Genomic DNA, 21,340 nt, shown 5'->3' on the forward strand with positions numbered 1-21,340 from the left:
GGACAAACCACAGTGACCGGCTACAGAGTTTAGTTAAGGTGGTTCTAACATGTGACCTGTTGAATCATTTACAGGGATTTATTTTTCATTTAAAGCATCATTTGTGAAGTTTTTATGAAGTTTACTTCTTTTTTGTTCTTTGTGTAACGTTTAGATTTTCTTCTCTGGTGTTTTAACTCTTCAGGTCTCCTGTAACAGAGATGTAAACCACCGTTGTCTGATGCTGCTGCACTGGGACATAAACACGGCCACTTTATTAGGCACACCTTGCTGACTGCAGGTTATAACCCCTGCTGGAAACATCCCCACAGATTTGGATCCTTATTGCCATGACAGCACCACACAGCTGCTCCAGATGCTGCAGGATGCTGGTCAGGGCTCTAACAGTGAAACTTTACTGAAAGTAAGAAACCTGAGAGGAAATAAACTTTGACTTTAGTAAGCTGAGCTCTGAAGCTGTGATGGAGCTCAGTCGGTGTGAAGGCGGCTGCTGTGTAACAAGTGTTTGTCTGAGGTGCTGCGACTGATCGTGGTCATGTTTATTTAAAGAAGTCGGTGATGAAGCAGGCTGTGCAGTCCGAGCTCTTCATCAGTTAACAGTCCTCCAGAGCTGCTGCAGGGAGCTGACTGTCCTCCAGGTGGCGCTAAGTGAACAAAGTCCAAAGAAATAAACTTGGACTGTTTTTTGAAGCCTAAATAAAATGTGAATAAACTTTATAGATACATTTGAAACCAGCTACTCTGTGACTTTACACACTCACACAGTAACAGAGCTGATTCCTGATTGGAGCAGCACAGAGTTAGTCTTCTTTTCTGGCTGTGGATTGGTTCGTCAGGATTTCCCCCTTTACAGGTTTAAAAACAATCTCTGTTTCTACATTTTTTGACCTCCTTCTTGTGTCTAAAGGTGAAGCAGCACCAGCCTCCTCTGATCCTCATGTTGTAGCTCTGTGTGTCCAGCAGGGGGCAGAACACCTCCAAACTGTGCCAGCAGCTCTCACTGTGAGCTCAGACGTTTGTGGACACTCAGTTTGTTTGAACATAGTAAATAATCAGAGCTTCTCACACTGTTTATGGGGACACCACCTGCCCGAGGGTGTACTGTGTCACAGAGGTGGTGTATGGTGCTGGGTGTAGTCTCTCTGCTGGTTCACAGTTTTTACTGAGGAGCTGTGTTCATGTCAGGAAGGTTTCGTCTGATCACTGTGGTGCAGTTTGGTTTACTCTGTTTCTGAGTGTTTGTAGGATCCGTCTCTGCAGGTCACCTGATACCTGGCAGTGAAGTGTTTATGAATCAGCTCCGTCAGATTGAATCCAACAGAATAACATGTAAAACACTCCAGGGCTTTTACTCTGAAACTTTCTCCAGAGCTGTCTGGAGTTTTCTTACATTAAAATATTCTGGGATTACCATACTGTCCACATCATGTGTCCTACCAAAACTTTCATCCACAAATATACCCTGACATTAAACCCAAATAGATCTGAGAGCGAGTCATTAGTATCAGTAATTAGTATTGTGTGTGTGTGTGTGTGTGTGTGTGTGTGTGTGTGTGTGTGTGTGTGTGTGTGTGTGTGTGTGTGTGTGAGAGAGAGAGAGAGATATTCAGGTAACTTACTGGGTTACTGCACATGCTCACAACTTTTCAGCACAACAGGTGCAGTTTGGTGTTTTACTGCTGTAAGAAACTCCATTCTGGGTTTCTCTGAGGCTTTCATCATCAGAGTTCATCCTTTAACCTATAACAAAATTAAAATATTCTCAAGCTTTTTTTAAGTTTATTCTTTTGTGCAGCAGTTTTATAGGCAGACAACAAGTTTCAGTTTCAGACCCTGCCCACTGGGTGGGGCTGTGTCCTTCGACAGTTGGAATCCTTTGTTCTACAGATGCATTCTCAAGTCCTATAAATCTTATACAGAGGTCTCCTACATCCTGAGTTCTGACACACCCAGATGGTCTTAACATAAACATCTTCTGCAAGGGAGTGATAGGCAAAAGAGTGATTTGTTGGTGTTTTCCCTCCAACCTTAGCATCTACTTTCACACCATAAATCTTGAGTTGACAAGGCAAGAGAAAATAACGGTTAACATAAAGAGCCTTGTTAAGTCACAGAATCTTCAGTCTAATGTTATCATACAACAGTTTATATAGAGGAAAAAGGTTTGTGTGTCAGCAGATCCTCAGTTCAAACCGGTACAGACCAAACAAGGAAACGTCTTCCTGCCCTCTGAGCAAAGAAGTATCCTTTGTGTAGTTTATCAGTTCAGCTACAATTTATGATCATCCCAGCAAAAATACACTCCTAGATATAGAATACAGAGTTCTTTCATTAGTGAAGTCTGAAACAAACCACCTGGCCTTTAACAAGCTCTTTTCTAAGAGATAAAGAAGGGAGGATGGGAGTAAGGAAGTGATCTCTGTGGTGTTTTCAACCTTGAGGTACCAGCCTGTGATTCTTACACATTAATTCTTGGGTCACATAGAAAGAGAAAGACAACTAGTAAATGGGCCTTATTGAGTAACAGTTTTCCTGTATAATATCACTACAAAACAATATCCTGTAAATGCTAACCGTAGTGCTAAAATTCACAACAACTGCCTCCTGCTGGAACAATGATGGCAGCTCTCAAGACTTTATTGGTTATTGTCATTTCGTGTTACACAGCCTGAAACGAAATACTGTTCCTCAGCAGACTCTACAGTGCAATAACCAATATATTTTAAAAAGAATAAATACAGTTTAAAGGGAATAAGTTTAAAAAAGAGCAGCAAAAAAGGCATAAATAGCTTAAAATCTAAGTTCTAAAAAAACTTCCAGTTTTTATTAATATTTTATTATTTATCAAATTATTCTAAACTAAAAATATTTTTTTACGTGATGAACGACTTCAGTGCTTCGTCCATGACCTCCTGAAGGTAAAGGGCCCAAAGAGCCAATCAGCAGCTCTGAAACAGGAAATATGACTCATGGAGAAGTTCACAACAGTTTCAGCTGCCAATTGTACTCATCACCATGGAGACTGTCTCCATGGTGGAGGCAGAGTGACAGTGTTGTAGATGCTGCATTTTGAAGCCTCAGTGTTTATATTTTTGTTCACAGCCATGTAGACAGAGAGGCAGAGAGAGACAGTGCTGTCACTGAGCTACATGTGTCAGAGCTCAGATGAGGCCCACACATGTGTGTTATCTGTTGTTGCTACACACAGTTAAGATATAGAACATGTGAACATGAGACATATGAAGAGACTGAGCAGATAAAATGTCCTTTATATCCATCAGTGACTTTTTATTCTTTTAAACTTGTGCTGCTTCTTTTTGACTCGAGTTAGTGTGACACTGATGGAGCTTCTTGCTGCAGTGTGTTTGGGTTTGGCTGATAACACTGGTCATGCATGTTTCCTTCATGCTCTGTGGTAAAAGTGCATCAGTCTGCAGCTCTGTGGCCGCCCTTCTTCTTTTTCTCAGAAACATCCTGATTTCTTTGTTCTCACTGTTTTGCAGAGGTGTTAAGATTAAAAAATAAAAACTGTGAAAAGCTGCTGCTATTTATAAAAAGACACCATTTAATGCTTTTAATAAGCTTAAAAGAACAGAATGAAATGTCTCCATCGCTGTAGTGTAATAATATCACAGCACTGTTGCAGTAATTTTAATGTGTTTATTGTACAGAGACTGATTCAGCTGTGATCTACTCAGCAGTGAGAACTGAAGACGTCCGTTATGGACAAACAACCATCAGAACAAGGAGGCCCAGGTACAGCTGCTCTTTATCTTTGACTGTGGACAGAGACAAGCGTTTCCCTTTTTACATGGTAAAAAGAAGATGACCACTGAAGGTGGAATGGTGAAAATGATGGTCATATATTTGAAATTAACCCAGAGACATAAAAACACCTGATCTCCAGTCTCTAGACGCAGTGAGGCTCCATTAGAAGCTGTTCCGAAATGTGAGGCCTGACGCTCCCACGCTGAAAAATGCGTTCTCCATTCTTAAACAACACAACAGCTGCACCATGTTTTAGTTATAGCAGCAAGTCAAAACTAATCACATGTTAGGGCTCTTGGTTTTGTGCTTGTGGGTGAAAATGTTATTTTCAAGCTTTTCTTCGTCACATTTTCATATTTGCATTCCTGTTGCCATAGTGCCTGAAGGCTCTTACAATTTAAAAAGAAAAGATTTTACCGGAGGAATTCTCACCTTTTACCTTTGGGCCAGTATTCGTAGAACATTCAGTGTTAACCTGTTCATAGGCCCTAGAATGTTGAATTCAGGATCCAGCAGATGTTTGTGAGGTACATTTTGGAAGAGCTGGATAAACATCGTCTAACTTTTCTTTGCTCTCCAGTATCATTGCAGGAAAATGCAGGTTTTATTAAAACTGACAATTTAACACTCAATCCCAAAAACAGACTTGACATGTTTCCATGAAGACTGCTTCATAAATCAACAGCTCTGAAAATCCATTAAAAAACAGTAATGTAGAACATGATCGCTCTCACTCTGTGTCTCTAAAAAACCCAGCAAACTGGTGATCACTTCAACAAAATGGGCATAGTTTATGGCTTTATCAGCTGCAACACCATGTGGCACCTGGATCCCCACCCTGCAGGCCCTACGTGTCTGACCTCCAAGCCTTGTTGCATATGTCCCTCTGAGGTGCTTGTGCAGTAGCAGTAGCTGTACTAGTAGAACAAGAAGTAGTGGCAGTAAGAGTATTAGTATTGTGCAACAACCAGGCTTCAAGAGCAGTCACTCTTCTGGCTTACAAATGGTGAAAACATGTCATATGCACATGCCACACTCTTAACTGTAAATCAGAAATTTTGAGAGGCGAATTGGAAAAGCAGTTTAAAATTCTGGTTTGGCATAGACCAGAGGCGGAGCCAGACATTTGAAACGCCCGGGGCTTAGCCCTAAAGGGTAGTATGCATGTGGGTTTTGGTTTTTTTTGCTTTTTTTGTTTTTTGTTTTTGTTTTTTTTTTTTTGGGGGGGGGGGGGGGGGGGTAGAAATGACTGAATGATTAATTGGCTCTGTTTTGAGTTTTGTTCAAAAAAGAATGACTTCATATAGGAAAAAAATATATCACATATGCAGGACACCTTAAACTAGTTTTTTAATTAAGCAGCAAGGCAGAACAAAATCAGGGCTGTATCAAGACACGAGGACTAAACCTCAATTCAACCAGACCCAGAACTGATCCAGAATTAAAACAGGACTACAACAGTTCAAAACCAGGACTACTGAGGACTTAACCAAGACAGAACCACAATCAGAACTAGATGATAGTAGCACTAAAAATCATCATAGACCTGCACTACACTTATTTTTTAATTCTACCAAAGTACAATATTTAGATTCAGAAAATTTTATATCCGAGGTTCGACTAGCTGCCCTTTGTCTCCGGTTCTGTTCATAATTTTTATGGACAGGATTTCTAGGCGCAGCCAAGTGGCGGAGGGCTTTCACTTTGGTGGCCTCAGAATCTCATCTCTGATTTTTGCAGACGATGTGGTTCTGTTGGCTTCATCGGGTGAGGGCCTCCAGCTCGCACTGGAACGGTTCGCAGCCGAGTGTGAAGCAGCGGGAATGAGGATCAGCACCTCCAAATCTGTGGCCATGGTTCTCAGCCGGAAAAGGGTGGAGTGCCCACTCCGGGTCGGGGATGAGTTCCTGCCCCAAGTGGAGGAGTTCAAGTATCTCGGGGTCTTGTTCGCGAGTGATGGGAGAAGGGAGCCGGAGATCGACAGACGGATTGGGGCTGCAGCTGCAGTAATGCGGACGCTGCACCGGTCCGTCGTGGTGAAGAGGGAGCTGAGTGTAAAAGCGAAGCTCTCAATTTACCGGTCGATCTACGTCCCTACCCTCACCTATGGCCACGAGCTGTGGGTAGTGACCGAAAGAACGAGATCGCGGATACAAGCGGCAGAAATGAGCTTCCTCCGAAGGGTGGCTGGCCTCTCCCTTAGAGATAGGGTGAGAAGTTCGGCCATCCGGGAGGGGCTCAGAGTAGAGCAGCTGCTGCTCCACATCGAAAGGAGCCAGCTGAGGTGGTTCGGGCATCTGACAAGGATGCCCCCTGGGCGCCTCCTGGGTGAGGTGTTCCAGGCATGTCCCACCGGGAGGAGGCCCCGGGGCAGACCCAGGACACGCTGGAGAGATTATATCTCTCGGCTGGCCTGGGAACGCCTTGGTATTCCCCCGGATAAGCTGGAGGAGGTGGCTGGGGAGAGGGAGGTCTGGGCCTCTTTGCTTAGGCTGCTGCCCCCGCGACCCGGCCCCGGACAAAGCGGATGAAGATGGATGGATGGAAAATTTTATATAATTATTTAGCCTTGTTGTGCAAACAAGCCTGCATAACTTAATAAATACAGAATTTGAAAAAAAGCAAACCTAAAAAGAAACATGAGTACCTGTGATACAGTGATACTTTTGGTAAACAACCATTTGACTAACATGTGTGTCTCACCTGCTCTTGTTCATCTCTGTTCTGTCCTCATTCTGCATCTCTCTCCCTCTCTGTTCCTCTCTCTCCCTCTCTGTTCCTCTCTCTCCCTCTCTGTTCCTCTCTCTCTCTCTCTCTCCCTCTCTGTTCCTCTCTTTGTTCCTCTCTCTCCCTCTCTGTTCCTCTCTCTCCCTCTCTCTCCCTCTCTGTTCCTCTCTCTCCCTCTCTCTCCCTCTCTGTTCCTGTCACGTTTCGTAGATCGGACTCACGCGCAGACCACTAGTGTCTTCAAAAGGTGCATTTATTTACAGTGTTTCCTACAGTGGAATTCATATATACACATAATAGTGTCAAAGGAAAAAGGGGCCGGGGTTCCAGGGTCCAGGAGTGAAAGAGGCAGGAGTCCAGGAAGGGAAAGTTTCCATTCAGTCCTAGCACATCTCCTCTCCTTTATCTCTCTTGCTCCTGTTCAGTCGCCAGGCACAGGGGAAGAACAAGTCCAGAGGCAATCTATGCACAGGCAGAAAAAAACCATTAGTCTCCTGGTTCAGACATGCTCATAAACTGACTTTACAAAATACAGGACGACTGACGCTGATGACTCAACGATCCAGCGACGAGTAGAGCAGACTCGCCCTCTTAAGAAGGGTTCCAATCTTTCATGATCAGCGACAGATGTGCTGATCACCTCCAGGTGCGTAGGCCAGGGGCAGGAGCCCATACTGAGCTCCGCCCCGGCAGGAGAAAGAGAGAATGGAAGAGGGCGAGAGAGAAAGGGAGAGCAGAGGTGAGAGAGAAAGGTAAACAAAAACAAAGCACCTGACGGCTGTCAGCTGACGAGGGGCGGAGACCATGACAGTACCCCCCCCTCAACGGGAGCCCCCCGGCGACCCACCAGGCTTGTCCGGATGCAGGCGGTGAAACTCCCGGAGCATGGGCACATCCAGAACGGCCGCCCGAGGGACCCAGGAGCGCTCCTCCACGCCATAACCCTCCCAGTCAACCAGATACTGACAGCCACGCCCACGGCGCCCAGAGTCCATGATGCGAGTGATGGAGTAGGCCGGCAAGCCATCCACGAGCCGGGCGGGAGGAGGGGGCCTGGAAGGAGGGCACAGAGGACTAGAGCGGACAGGTTTGAGTTGTGAAACATGGAAAACATCATGGATTCTCATATTGCGAGGGAGTTTTAACTTCACAGAGACAGGATTGACCAAGGCGGAGATTTCAAAAGGGCCAATGAAGGTGGGTGTAAGTTTCTTAGATTCAGTCCTGACCGGAACAAAGTGGGTAGAAAGCCATACCTTCTGGCCGACAGAGTATTCGGGTGCTGGAGTCCGGTGCCGGTCTGCGATGCGTTTGTTGTTCTCCTTCGTGCGCAGTAGGGCCGCTTGAGTTGCCCGCCAAACTCTGCGACACCTGCGCAGATGAGCCTGGACGGAGGGTACAGAGTGCTCACCTTCCACAGCAGGAAAAAGAGGAGGCTGATATCCCAAGGAAGCTTCGAATGGAGACCGGCCGGTGGCAGAGGCAGTCAAGCTGTTATGGGCGTACTCGATCCACGGCAACTCCTCACTCCAGATGGTTTGATTGGTGGAGGCGACGCAGCGCAGGGCGGTCTCCAGTTCTTGGTTGGCCCGCTCGGATTGGCCGTTGCTCTGAGGATGATAACCCGAGGATAGACTGACCTTTGCGCCCAGGGAGTTGCAGAACTCTTTCCAGACCCGAGAAGTAAATTGAGGCCCTCTGTCGGACACTATGTCTTCCGGGATCCCATGCAGGCGGAAGACGTGAGTGGCGAGTAGGCGTGCAGTCTCTAGAGCTGTGGGAAGCTTAGGCAGAGCAATGAAATGAGCCACTTTAGAGAAACGATCGATTATGGTGAGAATGACAGTGTTACCTGCTGATGGAGGTAACCCGGTGATGAAGTCCAGTGCTATGTGAGACCATGGTCTGGAAGGAGTGGATAACGGATGGAGCTGACCCGCCGGGGGTTGGTTCGATGGTTTGTTTCGGGCACAGACCGTACAAGCAGTGATGTATTCCCGAGTATCTTGGGTGAGTGAGGGCCACCAGAAGTACCGCTGGAGAAACTTGACGGTGCGATGTATCCCTGGGTGGCATGAGAACCGGGCCGTGTGAGCCCATTGCAGAACCTGGGATCTGACAGAGCGCGGAACATAGAGTCGGTGGACGGGCCCCCCTCCCGGATCCGGTTCGGCTATCTGAGCCGCCCGGATGGCCGCCTCGATCTCCCAGGTGATGACCCCAATAGTACAGGTTGCCGGCAGAATGGAATCCGGATCCGCCTTTTCGTCAGCAGCGGAAAACTGACGGGAGAGAGCGTCCGGCTTGACGTTTCGGGAACCGGGTCTGTAGGTGATTGAGAAGTGAAAACGGGTGAAAAACAGGGCCCATCTGGCCTGTCGAGCGTTGAGACGTTTCGCCGTTTGAAGGTAGGCCAGGTTTTTGTGATCGGTCCAGACCACGAAGGGTTGAGTGGTGCCCTCCAGCCAATGCCGCCATTCTTCCAGGGCGAGCTTAATCGCCAAGAGCTCCCGATCGCCCACGTCGTAGTTACGTTGTGCAGGGGTGAGACGACGGGAAAAATAGGCACAAGGGTGCATCTTACCTTCCCTCTGTTGGGAAAGGACGGCCCCCACCCCTGAGTCGGATGCGTCGACCTCTACCACGAACTGAAGAGTGGTATCAGGTTGGACCAGGATGGGCGCTGAAGCAAACCGTTTCTTGAGCTCCTGAAAGGCTGATTGGACAGCGTCACTCCACTGAAAAGCAAGCTTGGGAGAGGTTAACTGAGTTAATGGTAAGGCAATCCTGCTAAAGTCCCGTATGAATCTCCTGTAGAAGTTAGCGAAGCCAAGGAAGCGTTGCAACTGGCGACGGTTGTTTGGTTCTGGCCAGTTCACAACAGCCTTGACTTTCACAGGGTCGGGTCGAAGATCTCCCCGCTCGATTATGTACCCTAGGAAGGCAACCGAGGGCACATGAAACTCACATTTCTCGCTTTTGACGAACAGCCGGTTCTCCAGAAGGCGTTGCAGCACCAGCCGGACCTGGGTCTCGTGTTCCGCCTGGGAGGAAGAGAAGATCAGAATGTCGTCTAGATAGACAAACACAAATCGGTTAATAAAGTCCCTTAGAACATCATTGACCAGAGCCTGGAATACTGCAGGTGCGTTAGTGAGGCCGAACGGCATGACCAGATACTCAAAATGTCCAAGGTGGGTATTAAACGCCGTCTTCCATTCATCGCCATCCCGAATCCGGACCAGGTGGTAAGCGTTTCTCAAGTCCAGCTTGCTGAAAATGACGGCGCCCTGGAGAAGTTCGAAAGCGGAGGTGAGCAGGGGCAGTGGATATTTATTCTTGACCGTAATGTTATTGAGTCCCCGAAAGTCAATACAGGGTCTGAGGGTCTTATCCTTCTTTTCCACAAAGAAGAAACCTGCTGCGACGGGTGAGGAAGAGGCCCGGATAATGCCGGCAGCGAGAGATTCAGTTATATATTTCTCCATAGCCTCCCGTTCCGGCAGCGAGAGGCTATAGAGGCGGCTGGTTGGTAAGGGAGCTCCCGGCAGCAGGTCTATGGCGCAGTCATAGGGCCGATGGGGTGGCAGCGACTGGGCTCGGTCCTTCCGAAACACCTCAGCGAGATCGTGGTAAGCAGACGGCACATCTGCTAAGTCGGAAGACCGCGATGGCTCTGGGCCGGTGACAGATTTGTTAGGAGGTACGGCAGCCTTAAGGCAAGTCATATGACACTCCTCTCCCCAGCCCGTAATGCCTCCTTTCTGCCAATTAATCGTGGGGTTGTGCTGCTGGAGCCAGGGATGACCGAGAACTAACGGCGTCTGAGTGGAGTGAAAAACAAAAAAACTAATCTCCTCCGAATGATTGCCAGACAGTGTGAGGGTGAGCGGTTCAGTGATGTGTGTGATGTCGGGGAGGCGCTGCCCTGATAAAGCCGTGACGCGTAAGGCGTGGGGTAGTGACTCCACAGTCACACAGAGTCGTTTAGCTAGTTCAGAGTCAATGAAATTTTGTTCTGCTCCAGAATCAATAAGCACAGAAAGTGAATGACACTCGGAATGGACCAGAAGCTTAGCCGGCAGGGCTAAACGTGGAGGAGATTTATCCTGATTCAAACCGCCCACCAGTACTCCAACCATCACTGGCGGGCGCGGCCTTTTGCTCGCGACGGACAGGAGGCAATCATGTGTCCCTTATTACCACAATACAGACACTCACCGGCCGTGATGCGTCGCTGACGTTCTGCAGCAGTTAGGTGAGAGCTGCCGATTTGCATGGGCTGTACCTCTCCGTCGGCGCCCCCTGATGTCCGGGAGGACCGGTAATCGGCCGAAGCCTCCGCCCATCGCGGCCCTGCGGCCTCCTGGGAACTGAAGTTCCGTGCTTGCCTACGAGCTCGTAGCCGCTCATCCACCTTAATACATAACGACATCAATTCGTCAAAAGCAGTGGGTAGGTCCCGCATAATCAATTCATCTTTCAGATCTTCCCGGATGTTATTTAACAATGTGCTCCTGAGCGCATCCGGTCCCCAGCCGGTTTCTTCTGCCAAAATCCAAAAGTCGATTGAATAATCTGCCATACTCCGCTTACCTTGCTTAAAGTTAAGGAGGCGGAGCGCCGCAGCCTCGACTCCAGAGCCCTGATTAAACACAGTCTTAAAGTTAATCACAAACCTCTCAAAAGAGATCTCCGGGTTGGAGTTTAACACGACCTGGGCCCATTTCAAAGCCCGGTCACGAAGCATCTGTACCAAGAACGCAATCTTTGCCCCGTCATTGTTATGAAAACGCCGCTGTTCGCGGAAAATCAATGAACACTGGGCCAGAAAGCCAGAGCACTTCTCTGTCTCCCCTGAAAAGGGCTCAGGCGAAGGCAGAGGACCGTCAGAGGATGGGGTGGCTGCCGATGAGGGACCGGCCGTAGCTGCGGCGAGTGTCTCCTGCTGGGCAGGGCGAGCCGGCTGGGAGGTCCCTGGCTGTACTCCCCCTGGCGTAGTCAAACCGGAAACAGCTTGAGTTAGTGCAGCGATCTCACCTCGCAGCTGATGTAACATTTGTTCGTGGCGAGTCAGCGCCGCTTCTTGGGCAGCCAGTGCCTGACCGATGGTATTCTGATCTGCTGAGTCCATGTTGTGGCTGGATCGTTCTGTCACGTTTCGTAGATCGGACTCACGCGCAGACCACTAGTGTCTTCAAAAGGTGCATTTATTTACAGTGTTTCCTACAGTGGAATTCATATATACACATAATAGTGTCAAAGGAAAAAGGGGCCGGGGTTCCAGGGTCCAGGAGTGAAAGAGGCAGGAGTCCAGGAAGGGAAAGTTTCCATTCAGTCCTAGCACATCTCCTCTCCTTTATCTCTCTTGCTCCCGTTCAGTCACCAGGCACAGGGGAAGAACAAGTCCAGAGGCAATCTATGCACAGGCAGAAAAAAACCATTAGTCTCCTGGTTCAGACATGCTCATAAACTGACTTTACAAAATACAGGACGACTGACGCTGATGACTCAACGATCCAGCGACGAGTAGAGCAGACTCGCCCTCTTAAGAAGGGTTCCAATCTTTCATGATCAGCGACAGATGTGCTGATCACCTCCAGGTGCGTAGGCCAGGGGCAGGAGCCCATACTGAGCTCCGCCCCGGCAGGAGAAAGAGAGAATGGAAGAGGGCGAGAGAGAAAGGGAGAGCAGAGGTGAGAGAGAAAGGTAAACAAAAACAAAACACCTGACGGCTGTCAGCTGACGAGGGGCGGAGACCATGACAGTTCCTCTCTCTCTCTCGCTGTTCCTCTCTTTGTTCCTCTCTCTCTCTCTCTGTTCCTCTCTCTCCCTCTCTCTCCCTCTCTGTTCCTCTCTCTCTCTCTCTGTTCCTCTCTCTCCCTCTCTGTTCCTCTCTCTCCCTCTCTCTCCCTCTCTGTTCCTCTCTTTGTTCCTCTCTCTGTTCCTCTCTCTCCCTCTTTGTCCTGACAATCATCAAATAAACAGTTGAAACCAGATATTTACAAACTCTTCAGATAAAAACAAACACTTTTTAATTGTAACATCAAATCAGACTAAATGTTTATTTTTTTAGATTGATAAATATATTATTTATCAATAACAATATTTGTTAACTTTAAGAGTAAAGAGAGAAACTGTCTGTATTTCTTAATTGTAAATGGCACCAAATTGTATTCAAACTTGAGCCACACTTATGGAGCTCCACAGTTCTTTTCCTGGTGTTTTGGTTGACATCTCTTGATGTTCCCATGTCACAGAAACAGGCTCTGTGTTTTGCCTTATATGCATCCACAGCTGTGCCACCGATTTACTCACATGGACTCTACTAAACTATCAGAAGCTTCTTCAGCTCAGAATGGAATCGTCTGGAGTTTTCTTATTAATTAACAATAAACTTAGTGTATATGTACTCCTAAATATGATGAAAGTGATAAAAATAGCTCTGTCTCTCTTTATTCTGACATTTAACTAATTCAAAAGATATTTCAATATTTATTTATTTATTTATTTTTTTCTCAAATCTCTTTATTTGGTTTTCCAGTGTTCTTTATCATAAAGGCTACTAAGATTCAAATATAAATGATTGCATATATACAATAGGAAAAAACAAAGTAAAAACAAAACAACAACAACAAAAAAAAAAAGGCAACAACAAACAACGTTGGACAGAGGATGCTATTTATCGAACTACCAATAAGGCTCAGTGACCATTTATATCTGTACAGTATTGAAGAAATCTATAAAAGGTTGCCAGGTTGAATGGAATTCCTCCAACCTCCCCTTTAGTAGGAGTTTAATTCTTTCCAGCTGCAAGTGTCTCAATACATCTTGTATTAACGCTGATGTGGTAGGAAGCACCTTTTGTTTCCAGTTTAATAGAATCAAACGGCGTGCCAGCAGCGTCACAAAACGTATCACATTATTTTGGGTGGCTGATAGGTCTACAACAACCGGCTTCACTCCAAATAAAGCACAGATTGGGTCTGGCTTAAGTGTTTTTTTTAGAATTTTAGACAAGATATGAAAGACATTATTCCAATATGTTGTTATACAGGGACAAGTCCAAAACATATGTGCCAGTGAAGCAGGTTGCTGTTTACATCTTTTGCAGGACGAGTTTACGTTGGGGAACATTTTTGACAGTTTCAACTTTGATAAATGGAGTCTATGTAGCACTTTAAACTGTAAGAGTCCATGACGAATGCAAACAGAGGAAGAGTGTACATTTTCCTGGGCTTTTTTCCATTGATTGTCTGTAATTCTCGTACCAAGGTCACGCTGCCAGGCCTCTTTCAGATAGTCAAGTGTGACAGTTCCATCCAGCTGTGACAAAGCGTTGTGAATTTTTGTTATTAGTCCTTTCTTGAGTGGATCAAACTGAAATAAGTTATCTAAGGCAGAGTCTGGGGGCCGACCTGGAAAAGATGGAAAAAGCTTCCCTACAAAGCTTCTGATCTGTAAGTATTTGAAAAAGTCATTACTGTGCAAGTCAAATTTTCTTGCAGTTGCCGGAATGTGGGAAAAACCTTGTTGATGAATAAATCCTTTATTGAGTGCAGCCCCTTGTGGTTCCATTGGAGAATTAAATGTTTGAGAGTGATGGTGCGAATGATGCGTTATTCATGAGTGGAGTTAGTATGGAAGCTTCCTTCCACCCGAAATGTTTCCTTATCTGTGTCCAGATTTTAATTGTATGAGAGACTACAGGATTTTTAAAGTCATGTTTAGGGATAGGGAGAGCTGAATAGATCACAGCTTCTAATGAGGAGGGGTAGCAGCTTTCATTCTCCATCGTTGTCCAGTCGGCCCCCTTAGTCCGCAACCAAAACGACATGGAACGAACATTACATGACCAATAATACAGACGGAAGCATGGTAACCCCATCCCTCCCTGACATGTCGGTCTCTGCAGGTAGCTTTTCTTGATTCTTGGATTCTTTCTGTTCCATATGAAATAGGATATTAAGGAGTCTAATTTATTAAAAAAAGGCTTTATTAATCACAATAGGGATACACTGAAATAAAAATAAGAATTTGGGAAGAATATTCATTCTAACAATGTTTATCCTCCCTGCTGGTGAAATTGGTAGATTAATCCATTTGTCTGTTATTTTTGGTTTCATCATATAGTTTAGAGAGATTGTGTTTAAATAAACCACAATAATCCTGAGTGACATTTATTCCAAGATATTGGAACTGTTTAGAAACCCGGAATGGCAAGGTACTGAAACAACTTGGGTTACCTATTGCTTTAGAGTTGTCATGGTCCTGAGTCTGAGGACTCAGTGTTTTGTGTTTCTTTATGCTTTTGTTCATTCCGAGTGTGTATTCTGTTGTGATTTTGCCATTTGTTAGGTTTCTGTTCTCTGCCTGCCTGCTCCCACTTCTCTGTGTTCCCTCTGTCTGTCCATGGTGTTATTGTGTCTGCTCATGAGTCTGCCTGTCAAGTTCAGTGTCCTGTCTGGTTCTGTGTCTGTTAGTTTCCTGTTTTATTCTGAAAGTTCATATCACATGTCAGTGTGTTCAGTTTTACCTCTCCCCTGTCTCGTTATGCCCATTAGTTCCAGCTGTGTCCCCTCCTGTGTGCCATTTCCTGATTACCTGGTGTGTGTATTTATAGTTGGTGTCTGCTTCTCGTGGCGTCGTCTGTATTTCTCTGTGAACCTCCCGTGTAGTCTGCACTGTTCCATGTTTCTTCGTGTCTCTCTGCTCCTCGCTTCATGTCCTCCATTTTTGCATTAGTTTTCCCAGTTTAGGTTTATGTTCGGTTCTGCCCACACCTTGGTTTTGTGCACTGTAAATAAAACCCACTTGCACCTCCGCCATTGTCTGCTATTGGATCCTCCTTTCTCACCCTCCACACGACTGCCGCCCCAGCCGTGACAGAACGACAAATTAAGAGTGTAATATCTTTATTAAGTTGTTATTTATTAATGCATACATAATAATGTGCTCAGTGACATAAAGGTCCCCTTTCCAGAGTTTGTGTGCTGCGTAGTTTTTTTCTCTTTGTTTTAGTTGTTTTGTTTTTCCATCTTCTATTCACAACCCAGTGTTTAAAATGTTTAAAAGGTTAAATAATATGCTTATTTAATAATGTTCTACAAAGAGGTCAATGTGTTTGGGATCTTATTAGATCTCTCAGAAAAGCTGTCAGAGCAAAACTTTTTTTCTTTCATAATAACATCTTAATGTTAAACCGCTGAGTCCATCTAAAACATGTTTGTGCATCAGGACCAACCTGATACATAGAGTTCTGCTGGAGGATGTTGCTTAGTGGCAAAACATTGGTCTGATTGAGCTTTTTGGTTGTTCAGAACTCACTCAGCCTTTGGAGTTAGTTTTTAGGACATCCTGATAATAATGAACTACATTAGTCCAGCCTAGAAGCAATAATAATATTACTTTAAGATAATAATAACAATAATATTTCAGGTTGTTAGAGATTTACAGTTATCAAACAGTTAGGTGAATAAACAACACTGAGACACTTGGAGACTGTTAACGTGCTGCACGGGTGAGAGCTCAGAGAGAGACTCACTCACACCGAGCTGCAGTAGTTTGTCTTTATTTATAGTAAGCAGGGTGAAACAAGCATAGCAGTTTCCTTTAATTTTGCATACGTGTGTGTGTGTGTGTGTGTGTGTGTGTGTGTGTGTGTGTGTGTGTGTGTGTGTGTGTGTGTGTGTGTGTGTGTGTGTGTGTGTGTTAATCTCTCACGGTAAATGTCACAGGGTGAACTTCCTGTTTCTAGAGACAGAGCGAGTAGTACATTTTGTTCTTTTCCTATTAAGAGTAAAATATGAACATATACTTTAATGTATATAAAGTATGTTTGCTTGGTATGTAAACCAAGCAAACAAATCAGGAAGAGGAATCATTGATCAATGACTGCTGAACATAAACCTTATAAAAGCGTTTCTTCCTTAACACAGCTGAATACCTCATGAAGTTCCTCAACAGAGTGCCAAGAGTGTGCAAAGCAGTGATCAAAGCAAAGGTTGACTATTTAAAAAAATATAACATAAACATAACCAAACATATTTATTTATAGTTATTTCATTCTTTTTTCTTTACTACAAAATTACACATGTGTTCATTTAGAGTTTTGGTGCCTTCAGTAACAATCTACAAAATAAAGAAGTAAAAATAAAGTAAAAAGAAGTAAAAATGAAAAGCTGTGTCCAAACTGTGTGTATTATGTAGAAACGTCTCCACTAGTTTCACATAAGCATGATCTCACAAAATAATTTTTTAATCCAGCAGACCTGACGTTATTTTGTCCCTCCAAAGCGTAAAACACAACAAAATCATCCTGATTCCTCACAGGATTGTGGCATAATATTACACAGAATCTGACACCTCAGCTCTATAGAAGATGGATGGACTAAGCAAATTTAGTCCATCCATCTTCCTCTGCTTATCCAGGGACTGTCACTAACCAAATTTTTAAGCAGGAGAAAAAATAGCACTTTTAAGGACATGAAAAGCTTTATCGACAAAAACAAGGCACCCTGCCCCTGTAATCTTTTATTTACAATATTGTATTTGGTTAAAATGTTCTGATGGTTCAAATATTTTATATTATTTAGTTGTTGCAAAATAATGTGTGTGCCAGTCTCCAATGAGACATTTACAAGTGTGTAACAATATACTATGTCTATATACACTCAACAAAAATATAAACGCAACACCTTTGTTACTGCTCCCATTCCCCATGGGATGGACGTAGAGACCTAAAATTCATTCCAGATACACAATATAACCATCCCTCCCAAACAGTGGTCACAAATCAGTCCAAATGTGTGGTAGTGGGCACATCTGCCATATTGAGATAATCCATCCCACCTCACAGGTGTGCCACATCAGGATGCTGATCTGACATCATGAGTAGTGCACAGGTGTACCTCAGACTGCCCACAACAAAAGGCCACCCTGTAGTTTCTGACACTTTGCATGTTTAGCATGAGGCTAAAATTCCCCCTCAGTGGGTCACTGGTGACCTGCTGGATGTTCAGAGGTTCATTAAATCCAACATGACTAAAAACACAAATGTCAAAGGAAATAAACAAAATATTTAAAGTCAATCATTCTGATCATAATTGTACTTTGACCTTTAACCTCTCTGCTCTGTGTTGTTTCCTCTTTCAGACCCAAAGATCATCAGAGCTGAGTCTGGACAGAACGCCACTCTGACATGTCAAGCTCCAAACAACACAGTTACAGTTTTAAACTGGACAAGATCTGACCTGAAGCCAGAATATGTGCTTTTGTACCAGCATGGTCCCTCTGATTCAACACACCAGCATCCATCTTTTAAGAACCGTGTGGATCTGCAGGACACACAGATGAAGGGTGGAGACGTGTCTTTGATTCTGAAGAACGTGACGATTAATGACACTGGAACATACGAGTGTCGTGTGTTCATGAATGAAACAGACTCATTGAAGATTCCCAGCATCATCCACCTGGCTGTTGTTCCTCCAGGTGAGTGAGTAGAGTTGAGTGTGTGTGTGATCAGAGGTGAAGCTGCTTCCTGGTTGCTGATGTTTGTTTGTTGTATGGATGAGCTGGTGGATGTCAGAGGTAGACAGATGTTTCTCCAGCTGTTGTCTTTGTGGCTGGTAGTCTAGAGTTGACTTGTTCTTACTTATTATCAGCACATGTTGTTGTTCTGTGGAAGCTAACATCTTGTAGTTTCTGACACTTTGCATGTTTAGCACGAGGCTAAAATTCCCCCTCAGTGGGTCACTGGTAGGGATGGGTATCGTTTAGGTTTTATCTGATACCAGGACCAAACTGGTACTTTTGAAACGGTGCCGGTGCTTAAACGGTGCTTAAAAAAAGGAGAACACAAAATTGGTCCAAAAACCTCTCATAAAAAGATAACAATGTTAGCCTTTTCTGCATCTACGGGGCATATATGGTATCACTCTTGGCTGGAAGCAGTGCTTAAACAATGGAAAAAACACAAACTTTGTCCAAAAACCTCTCATGTTTAACTGTTTTCCACCTTTTTTGGTCATTTTAGCCTTTATACCGGTACCCATCCCTAGTCACTGGTGACCTGGTGGATGTTCAGAGGTTCATTAAATCCAACATGACTAAAAACTCAAATGTCAAAGGAAATAAACAAAATATTTAAAGTCAGTCATTCTGATCATAATTGTACTTTGACCTTTAACCTCTCTGCTCTGTGTTGTTTCCTCTTTCAGACCCAAAGATCATCAGAGCTGAGTCTGGACAGAACGTCACTCTGACATGTCGAACTCCAACCAAGAAGATCAGAAGTGTAGTATGGAGCAGAACTGACAAGCCAGGATTTGTGCTTTTGTACCAGGCTGGTCGCTTTGTTACAGATCACCAGCATCCATCTTTTAAGAACCGGGTGGATCTGCAGGAAAGACAGATGAAGTATGGAGACGTGTCTTTGAATGTGAGGATCAATGACACTGGAACATACATGTGTCGTGTCCTCAATGAAAGAACCGGCTCATTGAAGATCATCAGTATCGTCTACTTGAGTGTTCCTCCAGGTGAGTGAGTAGAGTTGAGTGTGTGATCAGAGGTAAATGGCCTGTATTTATATAGCGCTTTACTAGTCTCTAAGGACCCCAAAACGCTTTTCACATCCAGTCATCCACACACACATTGGTGATGGCAGCTACATTGTAGCCACAGCCACCCTGGGGCGCACTGACAGAGGCGAGGCTGCTGGACACTGGCGCCACCGGGCCCTCTGACCACCACCAGTAGGCAACGGGTGAAGTGTCTTGCCCAAGGACACAACGACCGAGACTGTCGGAGCCGGGGCTCGAACCGGCAACCTTCCGATTACAAGGCGAACTCCCAACTGTTGAGCCACGATCGCCCCAGAGGTGAAGCTGCTTCCTGGTTGTTGATGTGTGTTTGTTGTATGGATGAGCTGGTGGATGTCAGAGGTAGTCAGATGTTTCTCCAGCTGTTGTCTTTGTGGCTGGTAGTCTAGAGTTGTAGAGCAGCATTGTTTGGTTAGAGCAGAAACAAAGACATTTATGAATCCGTCTCTTCTTCTCTTGCTCTCTAACTCGTCTGTAAACATGAAACTTAGATTACACAGGAAACACGTGATCTCACCCAAAGAACAGTCACCGTCCTGCTTTGAAACAACCAGAACAAAACAAAAGCACGTTTGCACTATTCCAGCACGGCTGGAGCACACACTGGCTGATGTGACAATTCATGGATATAATTTCCAATCTTTCTTTAGCTCCCACCACATCTTTAACAACCATGTGGGGTCAGGGGTCATGTTTGGCTTGAGACTTTTGAAAAGTAAATCATCAGTATCTCTGTGACCAGCTGTGATAAACTGCTGATAAATTAATACATTAATCTTTGTGCTTTAAACGTACCTGCCAGAGCAAATACATAACAGCCATAATACACAGTTTGTCTGTGTAACAACTGTAAAAAACTATTGTAAGGAGCTGGACCTCTTCAAGTTTGTTTAAAACGTTTAATCCGAGAAGCTTCTTCAGTTCTAAGAGCAACTGGTGGATCTCCCAGATTTTTAAGCCCTATGGGAGTGTCCCCCAGGAGGGTCATGGAGCACCTGTTGATCCCACCATTCTGATGGACATAGAAGAGCCACCTCCACAGGACAGGACTCAGCAGTCCATCTGCATCTAAAGGTCAAAGGTCACTCTTTCGAGGATGCCAATGTTCACATTTTGGACAGAGAGGACAGATGGTTTGAAAGAGGAGTGAAAGAAGCATCTATGTCCACTGTGAGCGGCCATCTTTGAACAGAGGCGGTGGTTTACGACACCAACTCTCTGCCATCTATAATCCAGTTTTTAGATCCCTTCTATTGCACCCGATCCTTTTATTCCCTTTACTGAACAGAGACAACACGACTCAGTTGGTCAAAACTCTTAAATCATTCTTTTATTCATTTCTGGAAATGGAGATATGCTCAGGGCTAAAGCCTCCGCAAATCTGAAGCTTTACAAGCCAAAACATGTATGTAGTTTTGATAAAAACAACTCCTTCTGGGCTGACTAGTGTGTGTGTGTTACTTAGTTCCACTTTTTCTGTCTGGTTTCCTGTTCTTATTATATTGCCTCTGCAGCTCTGCACTTCCTGTATTTTTAAACTTCCACTAACTTAAGCCTCTGTTGCTAAGGCCTGTCACGCTCTGACCTAGTTCTCGCTCACATCTGGCCTTGCTTTATAGAGGCTTTTATTATTAAAATACATAAAATAAGCACTAAGAATATATGTTTATTCCGTAACACTTCCCAGACGCCTTAACACCCACTCACATCCTGGGCCACCTGACCTCAGGAAATCACATGATAGGGTGGGCCAGGTTTCACAATGAGCTCACCAGAAACCCTGGCTGATTGTGACCCACACCTGTTTTCACACCTTGGCTCATGTGATTAGGTAGAGGATCATCAGAGGGTCCTTTGTCCCTCTTGGGGGGGAAACTCCCACAGAGCTTGAATCTGAATCACAGGTTCCGATGTTTCAGCCTCATAATAAACAAACACAGGTTCAGAGAGTCGAGGATTTGATCTTCCAAAAATCTCAGACATGTTTTAACGAACTCTCAGTCTGCAAATTATAAAGATCAGCTGGATCAGTTTTAGTCATATTTAGTCAGATCATCCGTTTCCTTTGTTAAATTAAGAAAAATCCACCAGTATTTTCTCTCTTTATACATATTGTGAATAGTTTGTATTAATCTGTTGTCCTGAACTAGAAGAGGAAACGGATTCTGTTCTGTTCTTCACTCATCACCTACCTGACAGCTGACACCTCACACCTGTTTCTCACCTGCAGGTCACACAGGAGG

At 44.9% G+C, this 21,340-nt stretch overlaps 1 protein-coding gene across 1 annotated transcript in view; it reads left to right on the forward strand.

Moving 5' to 3' along the window:
- LOC147333943 (CD276 antigen-like) overlaps positions 1–21,340 on the forward strand; it is a 185,386-nt gene that overhangs the window by 130,797 nt on the left and 33,249 nt on the right. The window contains exon 7 of the mRNA XM_086286480.1: positions 17,650–17,918. Coding sequence (XP_086142606.1) covers positions 17,650–17,918 — 269 coding nt within the window. The remainder of the gene's footprint in view (positions 1–17,649; positions 17,919–21,340) is intronic.

Source organism: Aulonocara sp. 'chitande type north' Nkhata Bay, linkage group LG3 (genome assembly GCF_057382095.1).
Source record: "Aulonocara sp. 'chitande type north' Nkhata Bay isolate Kocher_YH1m ecotype deep benthic linkage group LG3, A_spYH_male_GT1.1, whole genome shotgun sequence".
Lineage (NCBI taxonomy): Eukaryota > Metazoa > Chordata > Actinopteri > Cichliformes > Cichlidae > Aulonocara > Aulonocara sp. 'chitande type north' Nkhata Bay.